General features: G+C 45.6%; 2 protein-coding genes across 2 annotated transcripts in view; one reads left to right on the top strand and one right to left on the bottom strand.

The window, feature by feature from the left end:
* RECK (reversion inducing cysteine rich protein with kazal motifs) overlaps positions 1 to 9,666 on the top strand; it is a 65,848-nt gene extending 56,182 nt beyond the window's left edge. Inside the window, exons 19-21 of the mRNA XM_060247804.1 lie at positions 3,547 to 3,620; positions 4,111 to 4,266; positions 7,645 to 9,666. Coding sequence (XP_060103787.1) covers positions 3,547 to 3,620; positions 4,111 to 4,266; positions 7,645 to 7,860 — 446 coding nt within the window. The 3' untranslated portion in view covers positions 7,861 to 9,666. The remainder of the gene's footprint in view (positions 1 to 3,546; positions 3,621 to 4,110; positions 4,267 to 7,644) is intronic.
* Positions 9,667 to 10,707: 1,041 nt separating this feature from the next.
* The window catches only part of LOC132577949 (uncharacterized), a 39,943-nt gene continuing 34,660 nt past the window's right edge, over positions 10,708 to 15,990 (bottom strand). Inside the window, exons 9-11 of the mRNA XM_060247739.1 lie at positions 15,192 to 15,264; positions 12,305 to 12,710; positions 10,708 to 10,827 (exon numbers count right to left, since the gene is read on the bottom strand). Coding sequence (XP_060103722.1) covers positions 10,708 to 10,827; positions 12,305 to 12,710; positions 15,192 to 15,264 — 599 coding nt within the window. The remainder of the gene's footprint in view (positions 10,828 to 12,304; positions 12,711 to 15,191; positions 15,265 to 15,990) is intronic.

The following is a 15,990-nucleotide window of genomic DNA, read 5'->3' as shown; positions in this document are numbered from 1 at the left end:
AAAATGCTTTAGGCCAGGGGTGGCCAACAGTAGCTCTCCAGATGTTTTTTGCCTACAGCTCCCATCAGCCCCAGCCAGCATGACCAATGGCTGGGGCTGATGGGAGTTGTAGGCCAAAAACGTCTGGAGAGCTACCGTTGGCCACCCCTGCTTTAGGCCTTCTTTACAGATGTTAAATTTACCAATGGGAGACCTGGTGTTAATAGCTTGAATGGCTGCAGATGTGTGGCCTGCTTTTCAGCGCAATCTTCTATTGAGTAAGTTGGCAGATCAGGAAACGGTGACATGTTTGGCCCTTTTGTAGGTTAACACCTATAATGGCACCTCTTTGTAGTGTTCTGAGGTGATGTGTTTTAGCCTGCTTCCTTGCCTTCCTTAGCATTTTCTGCTTATTTTTGCTGCCTCCGAAGGCTCTCACCTTAAAATTCTTGGTTGGCTCCAAAAGGTGAAGGATTTGGTAAATTTGGTTATATTTGGTAAAATGACAGACCTGTCCGTGCATGGGGGTGGCTCTGAGGTAAACAGGGATCCTTTAAGTTATATAAAACAGTCATTTTCTCCAACACAGAGTTTATTTAGAAGTATAACAGTGCAACAGCCTCAGTAAAGTTCACAAGCATAGCGGTTGCAGATTGTTACAGTCAGGGGTGGAATTCTAACAGGAGCTGCTTTGCATGTTAGGCCACACACCCCTGATGTAGCCAATCCCCCAAGAGCTTATAAAAAAGAGCCTTGTAGGTTCTTGGAGGATTAGCTACATCTGGGGTGTGTGGCCTAATATGCAAAGGAGCTCCTGCTAGAATTCCACCCCTGGGTACAGTCATGTGGGTAGTCACGTTGATCTGAAGGAACAGAGCAAAGTGTGTATGGTGTATCTGAAGAAGTATGCATGCACACGGAAGGTTATACCCATTATTAAACTTTCTTGGTCTTAAAGGTGCCACTGGACTCAAACTTTGTGAAGATAGGTGTTGTGCAGTTCTTTTTCTAAAGTTCCTTAAATGGATCTACCCACAAAGGCTTATTCACTTGTCACTGAGACTAAGAGCTTCCACCAAACTTAATTTCTTCACCTGCCACTTAGGCTGATAACTTCCAAAGAGCTCAGAGTTTTCCTTCACATTCCACAGCACCCACCTCAGCTCTCCTCCCACCTACATTTAACAAACACTCTCCCACACAAAACTTCTCTCTCCAAACCAGTCAACTCTGCCTGCTAATGCACTTCAATCACCCATCCAGCCTCCTCCTTTCTTATTTTATAGGCTTGCAGTTAAACTACAGCAACACACATATAAAAAACCCCACCCTAAATCATGGCAATTAAACAGACACAACATATTTACATAGCAAGACCCCACAGTCTTCTTGTTCTGGGTTGGCTGGTGCTATGTAAATCCTAGGGGTTCACATATGTGCTTATTTAGTGTCATCAGGCAGAAAAGGATTAACTTATTTTCCACTTCATAAGGCAGGGGTGACCGAATGTTTATCCAGCCTGAGAGAATACCCAGTTCTTGGCTCTGCCTTCTTATAGTCTCTCATCAACTGATAGGTGCAGTAAAGTCGTCTTAGAAAGGGAAGTGCCAGGTTCCATTTCACCATATAGCAGACTGCCCTCTCTCGCCCTTGGAGTCTGAGAGAGAAGAGGCCCTCCCTCCACTCTCACAGGAAACTCTTCAGCGCTGAAACTTTCCACATTCTTCTCAGAGGCCAAGAGCTGATTGCAAAGGCTGTGGAAAGGTTGTTCTCTGATGCATGCACCTGTAATAAATGCAAGGGGAAATATATACTGCAACAAATGGGGCGGGGATTCAGGGGTAAGGATAGAGGAAGATACTTGCAGTCATATTTCACATGGAATTCACTGCCACAGGAGGTGGTGGCGGCTACAAGCATAGACAGCTTCAAGAGGGGATTGGATAAGCATATGGAGCAGAGGTCCATCAGTGGCTATTAGCCACAGCATATTGTTGGAACTCTGTCTGGGGCAATGATGCTCTGTATACTTGGTGCTGGGGGGGGGGGCACAGTGGGAGAGCTTCTAGTGCCTTGCCCCACTGATGGACCTCCTGATGGTGCCTGGGTTTTTTTGCCCACTGTGTGACACAGAGTGTTGGACTGGATGGGCCATTGGCCTGATCCAACGTGGCTTCTCTTATGTTCATATCTGGGAATCAAGCTATGAACATGTGTCAGGTTGCTGGCAAATTCCTTGAAGATAGTAACAAGACAGTGTCTTAAGAAGAAGACCGTAGATTTATATACCGCCCATCTCTGAATCATAGTATCAGAGCAGCTTACAATCTCCTTTATCTTCTTCCCTCACAACAGACACCCTGTGAGGTGGGTGGGACTGAGAGAGCTCTCCCAGAAGCTGCCCTTTGAAGGATAGCTCTGAGAGCTATGGTTGACCCAAGGCTGTAAGTGGAGGAGTGGGGAATCAAACCCAGTTCTCCCCGATAAGAGTCCACACACTTAACCACTATACCAAAGTGTCTTAACCTAGAAGATGGAAACATCACCTCCTAGGCGTTAGGCCTGTGGCCAGGTTAAGCTGAATCTTGTGCATAAAGGGGTGTCTGGGCGCTCACATTCAGGAATTTTGGAAACAAATGCCTGTTAAAATCTGCTTAATAGAAACCTGTGAGCTGGTTGCTAATTGTTATGTGATGGAGGATGTTATATTAACTTTTGTAGACTTGTATGTATTTTAAATAATATTTAAAAGACCATCTGTACAATATTGTGCACCTAGATAATGAAACCTCGGTACACGGCATGGATGGTTTTTCAGGAAACCTACCCCACAGAGATTAAAAGTTTTCACCATCACCACAGGCCTTGAGCCTTCCATCCCTTGCCCCTCATTATTTAAGGGACACCGGATTGAGAATGCCACAGCCCCACCAGAACCGAGTCCCCAAGCAGTTTAGTTAAAAGGTTTTGCTGCCCCACCCCACCCTGAGACTGTGGCTCAGTGGTACAACATCTGCTTGAGACTCAGAAGGTCCCAGGTTCAATCCCTGGCATCCCCAGTTAAAAAGGACCAAACAGAAAGTGATGTGAAGGACTTCAGCCTGAGACCCTGCAGAACCACTGCCAGTCTGAATAGGCAATACTGACTGTGATGGACCGAGGGTCTGCGCAAGGCAGTTTCTCATGTGTCCGTGTCAACTGGACAGCTCACGATTCTCTCTCTGTAGCTGCCCTGGTGGCTGCCTGCACCTCAGTGCTGGGGATCACAAGAGTGACTTTGTTGTGTGGTGGATCCGTGAGGCCACTGCCCAGGGCCTTGGGGGCATCTGGCCTCCTGCCATGTTGGCAGAGGCCCGTGACTTCCTTTCTGGGGTAGACAAGAACAAGCAGTTTCAGGGACATCTTGACAAAAACTTTACAGAGCTGCAGAGTTCACAACAGCTTGATCTGTGACATTAGAAAGATCATGTGCTGCGGTCTCTGATCAACAGGACAGTGGAAGTCTGGGGCCATTGCGGTCCCTAGCCAAGTCAGAAATGACCCCCCCCCCCTCTTTCTCTCATGCAGGAGCCTGCTGTCCTTTGTGTGCTGGAATGCTGAGGGTCCTATATGATAAAGAAAAGCTGGACACCTTTGCCAAGGTGAGGAGCTCTGTTTTCTTTGCGAGGGTGTTAATGCCGCAATTCAATCCACTCCTTAGTGGATATTAAGTGGAATAGTGTGCTGGTGTATGTATGAATACAGCAGCACTTCCAGAATAAGTAAGAAAAGGCCTTGGACATACAGAATTCTGTGTGTGCTGTGAGAGGTCTTGGATTGCAGCCAGTGTCTACTGCTGAATATTGTGGTTGTTTACCAAGTTGTGCTTCACTTGTGCTTGCGACCCCTTAATTATGTCTGTGGTCTTCTTGGTAGTGGGAAGAATTTTACTGTGTCCTGCGTCCTCAGTGTTTTGATCAAGTTCAGAGGTGTCAGAAAGCTGTGCTCATCTTGAGAAATCAGGGTTTTTTAAAAAATAAATAAATAAATGAAGTATTTCTTAGCTTGCTATTAACTCTTCACCTCTATGATGTAGAAACATCACTTTGTAAAATGTCATAAAGGCTAAAGAGACTTTTAAACTTCTTACAGCTCAACAACAAAAGACCAATCACTGTGCTTGAAATCCTTCAAAAAATCCGCCTCCATGTCTCCGTGCCACAGTGTGACGTATTTGGATACTTCAGCATAGAGTCCGAGATTGTGATTCTTATCGTACCTGTTGATCAAAACCCCAAGCCCCTTCAGGTATACTTTGTTGTGTAATTCTTTGCATGTAGTTTTATTTACTTTATTTGTTATATGTATGTATCTTCTATTTCTTACTGTAACAATTTTTTAAAAATTGTAAATGCACTCCAAAGGAATCTGTTGAGGCTGGGTGAGTGGGCGCCAACGTGGCAGATGAGGTTCATTGTGGCCAAGTGCAAAGTAATGCACATTGGGGTCAAGAATCCCAGCTACAAATACAAGTTGATGGCTTGTGAACTGGCAGAGACTGACCAAGAGAGAGATCTTGGGGTCGTGGTGGATAACTCACTGAAAATGTCAAGACAGTGTGCGTTTGCAATAAAAAAGGCCAACGCCATGCTGGGAATTATTAGGAAGGGAATTGAAAACAAATCAGCCAGTATCATAATGCCCCTGTATAAATCGATGGTGCGGTCTCATTTGGAATACTGTGTGCAATTCTGGCCACCGCACCACAAAAAGGATATTATAGCATTGGAAAAAGTCCAGAAAATGGCAACTAGAATGATTAAAGGTTTGGAACGCTTTCCCTATGAAGAAAGGTTAAAACGCTTGGGGCTCTTTAGCTTGGAGAAACATCGACTGCGGGGTGTCGTGATAGAGGTTTACAAGATAATGCATGGGATGGAGAAAGTAGAGAAAGAAGTCCTTTTCTCCCTTTCTCACAATACAAGAACTCGTGGGCATTCGATGAAATTGCTGAGCAGTCCGGTTAAAATGGATAAAAGGAAGTACTTCTTCACCCAAAGGGTGATTAACACATGGAATTCACTGCCACAGGAAGTGGTGGCGGCTACAAGCATAGCCAGCTTCAAGAGGGGATTGGATAAAAATATGGAGCAGAGGTCCATCAGTGGCTATTAGCCACAGTGTGTATATATATATTGGCCATTGTGTGACACAGAGTGTTGGACTGAATGGGCCATTGGCTTGATCCAACATGGCTTCTCTTATGTTCTTATGTTCAGTACTCCATTGCTTACCACCTTCCAATGTGAAAATTCTCCAGTTATACTCACCCTTCATTTCCTGTTAATTAACCAGTTTTTAATCCACAAGAGAACTTGTCATGTTATCCCATGACTGCTGAGTTTACTTAGGAGCTTTTGATGAGGAACGTTATCAAAAGCGTTAGGGTTTGTAGAATCTTTCAGGATCAAGTGCCGTGTTCTACTGGAGAAAGTTTTCCTTCCAGACGTTTCGTTCTCAGCTGCGGAGAACATCCTCAGTGGTGTTGCAGCCGGAGCAGGCGCTCAGACCTTCTTGGCTGCTGTGCATTGAGTGGAGCCAGGGCTGCTGGAGAGCTGCTATTTCTAGGCTGGAGGGGGTGTGATGAAAGGGCAATTGGTTTGTGGATGTGCCCATTGTTTGGTGGGGCTTCCTAGAAGGGTATCTTCAAACCCCTTCCAACCCTCCCAGCAATTAACACAGAACAATGGTCACATTCAACAGCCAGTTTCCTTATCACTACCCTTCCAGGAAGCCCCACCAAACAATGGGCACATCCACAAACCAATTGCCCTTTCATCACACCCCCTCCAGCCTAGAAATAGCAGCTCTCCAGCAGCCCTGGCTCCACTCAATGCACAGCAGCCAAGAAGGTCTGAGCGCCTGCTCCGGCTGCAATGCCACTGAGGATGTTCTCCGCGGCTGAGAACGAAACGTCTGGAAGGAAAACTTTCTCCAGTAGAACACGGCACTTGATCCCGAAAGATTCTACAAACCCTAACGATGTTACCAGCCGTGAAAACCTGAAATCTTTGTTATCAAAAGCCTTCTGGAAATCTAGGTAAACCACATCTGTTGTGTCACCCTTGTCCATATGCTTGTTCACCCCCTCAAAGAACTGTAAAAGATTAGTGAGACGAGATCTTCTCTTGTGGGGAATCCTCATACGCCGTGATGTGCTCAGAATGGTGCTGTCACCCAGAAGTGATGTTATCGCGCCGGGCACATTGCCAGAGGGGTAGGGTGGAGAGGATGCTCTATCACTTGGGGAAAAACTCTATGATTATCATAGAGCTTTTCCCCAAGTGATAGAGTTTTTCTCCCCCACCCCCACCCCCAGCAACGTGCCTGACGTGATAACATCACTTCTGGGGGACGCCATCATGCCAGGCATGTTGTGGTACGCCTGCGCATTCTAGTCCTCTTGGAGGGCATTTGGCACCTTCTTGCACCAAACAAACTACAAATCAAAAAACCATGAAATGAATCGAATCACTGATTCAGGAATTCAGTTGAACCACAAAATGAACCGAATCACCACTTTCCTGGTTTGTGCCCATCCTTAGTTGTGAGTTTTAAATCTTTTAACCATCGAAGGAGCGAAGTCCCTGTACCACATAGTTCCCCCAACTGCAGGGAAACGCTAGAAGTGGTTTGGGTAATCACCAGGAAGGAGAAAAGTGGCAAAATGGCTAGTTGCCAACTCTCCAGGAGAGCCCCAAAGATCCCTGGGAAGCCCCAAAGCAGGTTCCTGGTGGCATAGGAGGTTGGTTAAGAGGCTGTCCCACCTAACCTGAGCCCAGCTATACTCTGAGGCAGTGGAGTAGAACAGCCCTGTCAGGTCAGAATCCCAGGAGGGGTAGGCAGAGTCAGGCCCTGCCAGCTGATGCAGGCCTGGTCTGCCACATCTTGGTGGCAGCGGCGGGATGGGGCAGACAAAGGGGACAAAAGACCAAGCCAAGGTCTGAACAAGCATTTAAAATTGGTGTACCTATCAGGCAGTTACAGCTTTTATTTTATTTTCTTGGGTCGACCAGAGAAGGGGAAGTTCAATTTAGTTAGGATGCCACCTGCCAAGACATGTGGCATTCTCAAAACGGAGCAGCCCAGGAGTTCACAGAACTTTCCTTTTCTCTCCTGGCCTTTTGGGAGGCCTTCTCAAATCTTTAGGGTACAAAAAAGCTGCTGTCTTGCAGCATGCTCTCTTCAGATGGAGAATCTTACGGCCCTGATGTCCTCTGTAGCCCCATCTTCTAAAGATGGAAGCATCAGAGAGCAGGACGGATGCCACTTCCACCCTCCTGATGGAATAAGGTGTCATTCTGCTGGCAGCTGGGACCTGAGTGGCAGCAGGGCAGTCCTGGGAAGTGACACTGGTCGCCTCACATGATGCTAGCAGCCAAGATCCCTGCAATGTATGTTTGACTTGGCTGGACTGAACTGGGGAGGCCAAAGGAAGCTTAAACCCTTTGGGGGGATTGACATAAGAGTTTTGATCCTCTCTCCTGTAATGGGGAGACACACGTTTGCAAATATTAGAAACTGCTCTTTAGAAGCCCGAGGAGAACAGTCACATGTCAGACAGCGGCAACAGAAATATTTCACAGTAGGAGCATAAGGTGAATGTTCACTCTTACTGCTTTCTAGATTGAAGCGTGCAATAAAGAAGCCGAGAAGATACAGTCGCTGATCAACTCCGACAGCCCAGCTTTGGCCTCCCACGTGCCGCTGTCCGCGCTCCGAGCAGCCCAGGCGGAAGTGTCGGTCAGGAAACCGTCCTCCGGCGGCCAGGTTATGGCAGCACTGCATGTGCTCTTCTTGGGCCTCGTGTTCACCTTCTCAGCCGCGGGGTGGAGTGTGTAATAGCACTGAAAAGGGCCATTGGTTGAGTTTTTAAATGTGTTTGTTTTTTGCGAAGGACATTCAGAACCGCTGATGTATTAATAATGCAATGTGTCTTTATATCTGTGAGCACTGCGCAGAGCCAATAACGTCAGCAGAAGGAAGATTCTGGATTAGAGGTTTGACATATTGTGCTTTGGGCGTCATCTAAATTAAGGCTAGGGGTGGGGAGATTTTGGGGGGAGAGTTGAAGACTGAATGGCAGCACCAGGGGTTGTGCACACTCCCATTTTGCTCACACAGGCTAGCCAGGGTTTTGGGCAGGTTCCAGAAACCAGTAAGACATTTCTGGTAAAAAATGATCATGGGGAAAAAGTGTGTCCAGAAGCTTTAGAAATGAGCCTTCACATTTCTTGGAGGGCGGGGGGGGGGGCTCCCAACTCTAGACTTCAGCTGCAGTTTTGCACAGAAGAGTCAGTGGGATTTAAAACGCCTGATGATGTGCAGGACTTTAGCCCCGCAGCCTGCTCTTGTGTACTTTTCAGAAGCGAGTCCCGCGGAATTCAGCAGCACTTTCTTCTGAAGTGCACCAGGCTTGCCGACTCAGTCATTTCCCCTTATTCTTGTGTACTTTTCTAACCCACCAGGCCTGGGCTGATCCAAAAGTAGTCTTTTGTAATGTAGCACATGACAGCCCGTGGGGAAAACATGCACAGGGAGCTCAAGCAGCCTTGAAGAGCCTGTCAGAATGTGCAGCTTCAACCGCCATGTGCAGCTCCTCTTGTGCACTCTGGCCAGCGTGAGTGGGGCAGGTGACTCTTTCACACATGCCAAACCTTTACTATGCAGACAAAGCGACTGCTGGATGAAGGTGACAGTTTTCATTCCCTCGGAAAAGGAAATGGTTTTTAAATTCTCATCAGTAGATAAATATTGTGTAAAGCTATTTAAAAGTATTATTTTTATATTACTTAGAGGTATTCAGAATGATAAATGTACCCTATTTTTGAACATCCATTTCCGAAGGAAACAAATTGCTGCTACTGATTTACCAAAAAAAAAAAATGAATTGTGTGACAAACTTTTACATGTAAATACATGATCTATTTTATTATGAAGAAGATAGCCATGGGCCAAGTTCTGTCAAGAGTGACATGTTGGGAGGATCATTCCACATGCCCAGAAGGATTTGCAGAGCGTCGCCCCCAATCGTCAATCAAGTGTTAAGCTAGTATTTTTCTTACCTAAAATGTATGCGATGTACAGATGAACGACGCAAATACAGCACATCGCTGGCTTCCTTTTAGAAACAAGAGTTATGAAGAATTTTAAGCTATTTATAATTCATTCTAAACACTACAGTATTTGCATAGTTCTAAATAAATTTGCAGTTCTAATGTGTACACGTTTTATATAAAGCATATATTGTAATTCTCAGGGCACAATCCAGCAGGTGAGTCTACCGCACATGGGCCTTGCTGAAGTGACTGGGAGCAAGATACGCCCCTGAGCAGCTCCCATTCACTTGAGCAAGGCTCACACAGGAGATGTTTGGGTTGGAGGGAGCCTGTACTGTTTGGGTGCACCTGACCTTTATCTATATGAAGTATTGTGTATCAGTATTACGACAGCCCACTTTTGAAGTCTGCACAGACAGTCTTTGCCAAACAGCTGGACTTTAAAAGGAGGCTCTGAAAAGTGATTTTCAGCATCCCTTTTGTCATTGTGATGTGTTTGTAGCAAGTGTTTTGTCTGATTTTTATAGTGAAAAAAACTTTGCAATGCAATATAAAAGCTTTTATTTTAATAAAAAGATGCTTTATTTTCTTATGTGTCCTTAAAATATATTTGAACCTTTGAAAAAAATCTGATATAGAAAATGGCATACTTCATATTAACGGTTTTTAATTTTATGACAACCAACCCCCTTTCTTGCTTGCTTTCATATTAGGCAGGTGGTCTCACAATTGCCACTTTCTGTCACTCAGCTTTAATGGTGACTCCAGATATCACATGCAACCCATTTCATTTCAGTGTTTTTCCTGTTGCCCTCCTGCCATTTCTTCAGACCTGATTTGTGACGATTTTAAAAAACAGAAGCAGAATTGCAGGGCTGTCAGTGGAAACAGTCAAAGTGCTAATGGGATTCCCAGGTGCTGCTGTCTCTTTATATTTCCCTCTTGTCCTCCTTCCAGTTTAATTAAGTACTTCCTGTTCTTATGCCCAGCCAAGGCATCCTTTAATCAGTCCTTGAGGATAGCCAAAGCCTTGGGTCATTTAACTTTTTCAAAGATCATATCTTGCAATTGCACTAGACTAACAGCAAACAATTAAAAAGCTAATTTTGTAAGCTAGTAAGTGTTCATAAATGTAATGACTGACAGAAAAGGCAGGAAGTAATTAATTAGGCTGGCCGAGAGAGCAGTTTAAAGCGAAAGCCTTAGAATAGTGCTTTGGATATCCAATGAACAATTTGTGTTGCAACTGTATTGCCATGTTTCAGTCTCAGAACACCATCTCATTTCATTGGCATGGATGAATTTCGGTTCTTGAGGTATGAGGATGTAGCCAAGTTGCTTGTAAGAGTATCCCCGCCCCCCTTCAAATTTCTGCACTCACCCTTTTCCCATCATGGCTTCCTGCGTCGAGATGGAGGCAGCTGCCTTGCTGAGTTCTGCACGATGATCCTTTGTTGTGGGAGCAGACGGTGCCGGTCACTTTGAAGGGAATGGTCAGGAAACAAACCCCTTGACCTTCAAGCTTTAAATAACTAACGGCCAGTTGCAAATCTTCCGCTTTGAATAAAGCTCTGGAGCATGGGGATGCTGGGAGCTCTGTGCTTTCTTGGGTGAGACTGATTAACTGGGCTCATTTCAGTCGTACTTTGGGACTGAAGCTGCCCTGGCAATCCTGAAAGATGGCCTTCTCTGAGAGAGGCGGGTGCCGCAATCCTGTTGCTGCCTGCCCCCGCTTGAGTTGGTGTCCCAGCTACAACAGCCCAGGGACATGGCTTAGCCACAGCTAACCATGCACAGATCTCAGTCGGGGGATTGCTGCAGTGTACTCTGGGTAGCTGCTGCTGAAGATTTTGTGGAAGCTTCAGCTGGGTCCAAATTCAACAGAGATTGTTTCCTGGGGCGAGTTGTAGAAATCAGAAGCCGGGGACCTGCAAGGACTCAAGAGGGCGAGGCAATTCCCCTCTGGCCTTGTTGTGTTCTACCTCCCTCCGGCTTCCTGGATACTTCCCCCCACCCCCCTGGCTCAGGCTGCATCTTTCTTTCCTTCCCTCCCGTCATCTATGCCTCCCACTCCTTCTCATGATGTTCATCATGCACAGACATCGCTGTTACCAATTTTTAAAAAATCTTTTACAAATGCAAACCCAGTCCCCCCCCCCCCCCACGGGTTTGCAGACGTGTAAACTTTAGCCTGGCTGGACCCCCTTTATTGCTTTTTTTTTTTTTAATTTCCATATGGACAGGCATTTGGCCATTAGGTAGAAAGGATCTTGTCAATTTTAACATAGCCTCACCGATTTGCTAATTTCTTTCTGGGCACAATTCAAAGTACTAGTGGCTATACTGCGTGTCCTGGAACCAGAATGCTTAAAAGGGTCACCTTTCCCCACAATGACCTAACTGCCAATTCTGAACAAAAATACTGTGATAATCTTACTTTTAAATTATTCCTAACTCAGAATATGTTACAAATCAGATAAGATATACATAAATCACTGCATCTTAAGTGGCAGACAATACAGGTTTCATTTCTAAAATATCAATGTTGCTCTAATATTTCATTGGCTCTACTGTGGTTTCCTGTTATCTTTTTAAACGAGTTTAGTTCCGCAGCCTACAGATCTTCGGTCAGCTTTGTGGTGGAGCTGTGCGATCAGCTGAGTATTTCAACGCACAGCCCTCTTGGGCAGTGCTGCACCAAATGTTCCCAGAGAAGCGGAAGTGCTTCCTGCTTGCAAACACCCAAGGCCAAAGCAGATGTGATGATCGTAGATCTCAGTCTAGCTATAAGAAGTAAACTCTGCTTGTGTAGCCCGAGTAGGGATTGGGACCACAAGTGGAAGAGAAAGGAGATTTAACATTTCAGCTTCTGTGTTGTTCCACTAGTCAGAAGTGTTATCGTTAGCATTTTTAAGGGCAAAAATTGTGTCCTTTAAAACATACCTTTTCTCCTGTAAATTGTCCATAAAAGCGCAGTAAGCCACGCTTTGATGACAGAAACCAAGCAGGGGTTGAGGCATTAAACCCCCTTTCTCCACACACATGCGCACAGAGCACATGCACACAGCTGACCTTTGGCAGATGGGATTTCATGATCTTTGTCATGTCTGTTTTGGCGATGTCCGCTTCTTTTGCACCTGCCATGCAAGCACTCTTTAGGACACGATTCACCCTTCTCCCCACCCCTAGCGATATGTCCAAGAGAAGCTCTGCAGAAACTAACTCACAGTGGACCGTTTCTCCTTCATGATGTTAACAAATTTCTGGTGATCGGATGGCAGATCCTTTGGAGTGAAATCTTTTTCCAAAGCGGGTGGTGACTGGTCTTCAAAGCTGGTTTCTAATTCACTTGGTCCTGTAACATCAGGAGATGGACTGACGCCAGCGGACGTGGATGGTTCCGTCACGTCGTCATTGCTTAATAGTCCTACGGATTCCTCATCTGCAAAGTCAACATTGTATTTGGGCTGTTTTTTCCTCTGCACTTTGATGGGGCTCAGTTTATTTCTTTGCTCCTGGATTTCTGCATCACTGGCAATGTTTGCAAATGTCTGCAGTCTCTTCTTCACTTCAGATTCTGCTTCTCGGATGTACTGGGCTGCCAGTGTTCTCTTGCAGCATTTAGTTATGACCCTGTGAGAGAGTCGCAGGGGGAAAAAATCAGCTGGTATAACAGACTGACCAGGCTCAGCATCCACAGCTAAGTGTGCATGGAAGGGACTTGCTTCCAAGCAAAGAGGTTGGGATTTGACTGGAAGATAAGCTTACCCCACTGCAGCGTGAATTTAAAATAAATTATATGGCGGGGTGGCCAAACTTGCTTAATGTAAGAATAAGCATCAGATGTTTGAGAGCTACAAGACAGGAAGGAAGGCGAACAGAGGAGGGGAGGGAGAGGTGGAAAAAGGCAACTTTAAATGCATTCTCCAAACCAGCTGGCGGGGGAGAGGCTTGGAGAGCCACACAATGTGTTTGAAAGAGCCACATGTGGCTCCTGAGCTGCAGTTTGGCTCCTGCTGGGTATATCGGAATGAACAAACAGACACACTGGTAGTGCAGAAAGGTAAGTAGCATCTAGACTAGGGGTCTCAAACATGTGGCTCATGGACCAGATTCATCCCCCACAGGGATCCTATCTGGCCTGTGAACAACTGGCTGTCATCTGCTTCCTTCTTCCTCTCTCTTACTTTCTTCTGTGTCTCAACTTGCTATGCCGGGCTCTCTTAATCACGCAGGAGCTACAGAGCAAAGCCTCTCTTTCCCTCCATTGGCTGAGGCTCCTCCCTTAGGGGAGGACAAGATAGGGAGGGAGGGAAAGAGCGAGAGCATACTTTGCCCAGTTCCCTCAACTGCATGGGAGAAATACAAAGCAACTTTAAGACCAATGAAGTTTTACATACACTTTTGTTGGGCTCATTATTCCAGGGCTCTCTTGGGTGCCAACTGGGTTTCCCTCCTCTTTTTCACTGCATTCATGCCCTCATGATCCAGTCTTTCTCAGTAAGAAAGCAATGTGAATAATTTAGATGAGGAATAACAACAAGTGAGATGGATTAGCTGTTTGTCCAGACCAAGTTCACCCAGCACATTTCCTTTGTGGACTGGGGATTTTGAACTTATTGTAGGCTAATTTTGAACAGATTGTAGGCTGATACTGACCACTATACATTGCTCTCTCTATTCTTGCACTGCCTCATAGGAGTTGTAGTAATTTCTCTAGGGAAGACTACATGCCCTTCTCCCAATCTGAATTGGACTCACACACCCAGCTTACATCAGCACACATCTGGCCATAATACTGGGGTGGAACTGGGGAGGGAGCTGAAGACCATTACATATATTGTATACAGGCCTCGGATTCAGTGGGAGCTCACAGGAGCATAGCTCCTGAACCTTTCTGAGAGTTCCACCTCCTTGTCCATTGAATAGTATGTGCAGCTGCATAACAATCCCTGGATGAGCTCCACCACCTATTTTTCTACAAAACGACCCCTGATTGTATACCATTAGTCCCTGGCTAGTAGCAGCTCTTTAGGATCCGAGCTAGAAATATTTCACACCACCTGATACCTGATCCTCTTAACTAAAGATGCCAGGAACTGAATTTGGGACTGTCTGCATGCAAAGCAGACATTTTGCAACTCAGCCACAATCCCTGCCTTATATATGACGTTTCTTTAACATAAAAGGAGAATGGGTGAGTTAAAACAGACTCTTCATAGCAAATTCCCGGCATGAAAGAGGAAAAAAAGTAGAGAGCTGTTCACTGCACTCATGCATAAAGCTTCAGCATGATCTCTATGGAACTTGCTATGGAAGCCACCCTTCTGTTCTGCCTGAGAATTAACTTCAGCCTCTAGTAGTGAAGGGAAATGCAGGAATTATATTTGACTAGGAATAAGGCCCATTGTGGGGAAAAATACAATGTGCTCTAGAAAGAGGTTCTTGTTGAGTGCCTCGCCACCCTTGCTGTCTTCCCACCCATCCAAGTGAAGGCATTCACTCCTGCCCCACCTCCAGGGGAGCTGATCTCTGCATCTGGAGAGCAGTTGTAATTCTGAGTGATCTCCAACCTTCACTGGAGAGTGGCAACAGTGATTCCCCAGGAGGAAATGGCTGGTTTGGAGGGTAGAGTCGATGGCATTGTACCTGTCTAAAGTCCCATCCCTCCTCAAACCCACTCTTTCCAGGCTCCACCCATCAAATCTCCAGGAATTTCCAACCAACCTGGAGGTGGCAACTGTATTCAGCACTGGCCCCAATGAATTCTCCCTAAAAGGGCAAAATAGACCTGGGAAGCACCCCCCCCCCTCCCGCCTCGACTTTTACTGAGAGAACCAAGCTTGGTTGCGTTTTAGCAAGAGCTACTGCCTAGTAGTTTCCCCAGTGGCCCAATCCTTGTCTGTCCTGGATCTAGCAGTGGGTGGGGGACAGGGGAGTCAGCCAATGGGAGCCCAGAGGTGATTACTTGATGTGTGATGGGCCCGTGGTTTATGGAGTGCACCCCTAAGCCAATGGGAGACCTGGATTTGGCCTCACCAGAGGGCATTTATTATAGAAAGGATAATTAAATACTATTTACAATGCTAAAATAAATTTATAAGAAATTCTTACGCCCATATAGTTACTAGAAGAAGGCTGGTTGCTGTGGACGATATTAAAAAAACAAGCCACATTGGCAGAATTCCTGAAAAACACAAAAGACATATAGATATATTCAGCATGCCTTCTTTCTTTGTCTTGTTCTCTTTTACAAACAAAAAGAAAATAAATCTTTATTGATACTTCATTCTTTCTTGGAGCATCATTAAAATTCCCAGCTTCTTTAAGCAACTTTTCAATTTGAGTTACCACATGGGAGTAACTCAGGAGTGGGCCAAACTGTGGCTCGGGAGCCACATGTGGCTCTTTCATACGTATTATGTGGCTCTTGAAGCCCCCAACACCTTGGAGAAGGCATCTGTCTCTTTCAATAACTTCTCCAAGCCAAGCCAGTAGCTTGGAGAATGCATTTAAAGTTGCCTTCTTTATACCTCCCTCTTCCCCCTCATCTATTTGCCTTCCTTCTTTTCTTGCAGCTCTCAAACATGACGTTCATGTCTTGCAGTTCTCAAACATCTGATGTTCAAGTTTTATGGATCTCAAACATCTGACATTTATTCTATGTGGCTCTTATGGTAAGCAAGTCTGGCCACCCCTGGACTAACTAAGAAGAAGATATTTAGACTCAGACAGGGCCTTTTTTGAGCAGGAATGCACAGGAACATCGTTTTGGCTTGCTTGGTATTGGGGATGTGGCCTAATATGCAAATAACTTCTTGCTGACTGAGATGCCTATATGGGCCTGTATTCAGCCACTGCTTCACCAACTGCAAAGGTTTTAAGCCTGTCTTCTGCTTATGTTGCCATTTTG

Source organism: Heteronotia binoei, chromosome 10, assembly GCF_032191835.1.
Source record: "Heteronotia binoei isolate CCM8104 ecotype False Entrance Well chromosome 10, APGP_CSIRO_Hbin_v1, whole genome shotgun sequence".
Taxonomy (NCBI): Eukaryota; Metazoa; Chordata; class Lepidosauria; order Squamata; family Gekkonidae; genus Heteronotia; species Heteronotia binoei.
The sequence above is the reverse complement of the archived record's forward strand: the minus strand, read 5'-3'. Positions and strand labels throughout refer to the sequence as shown.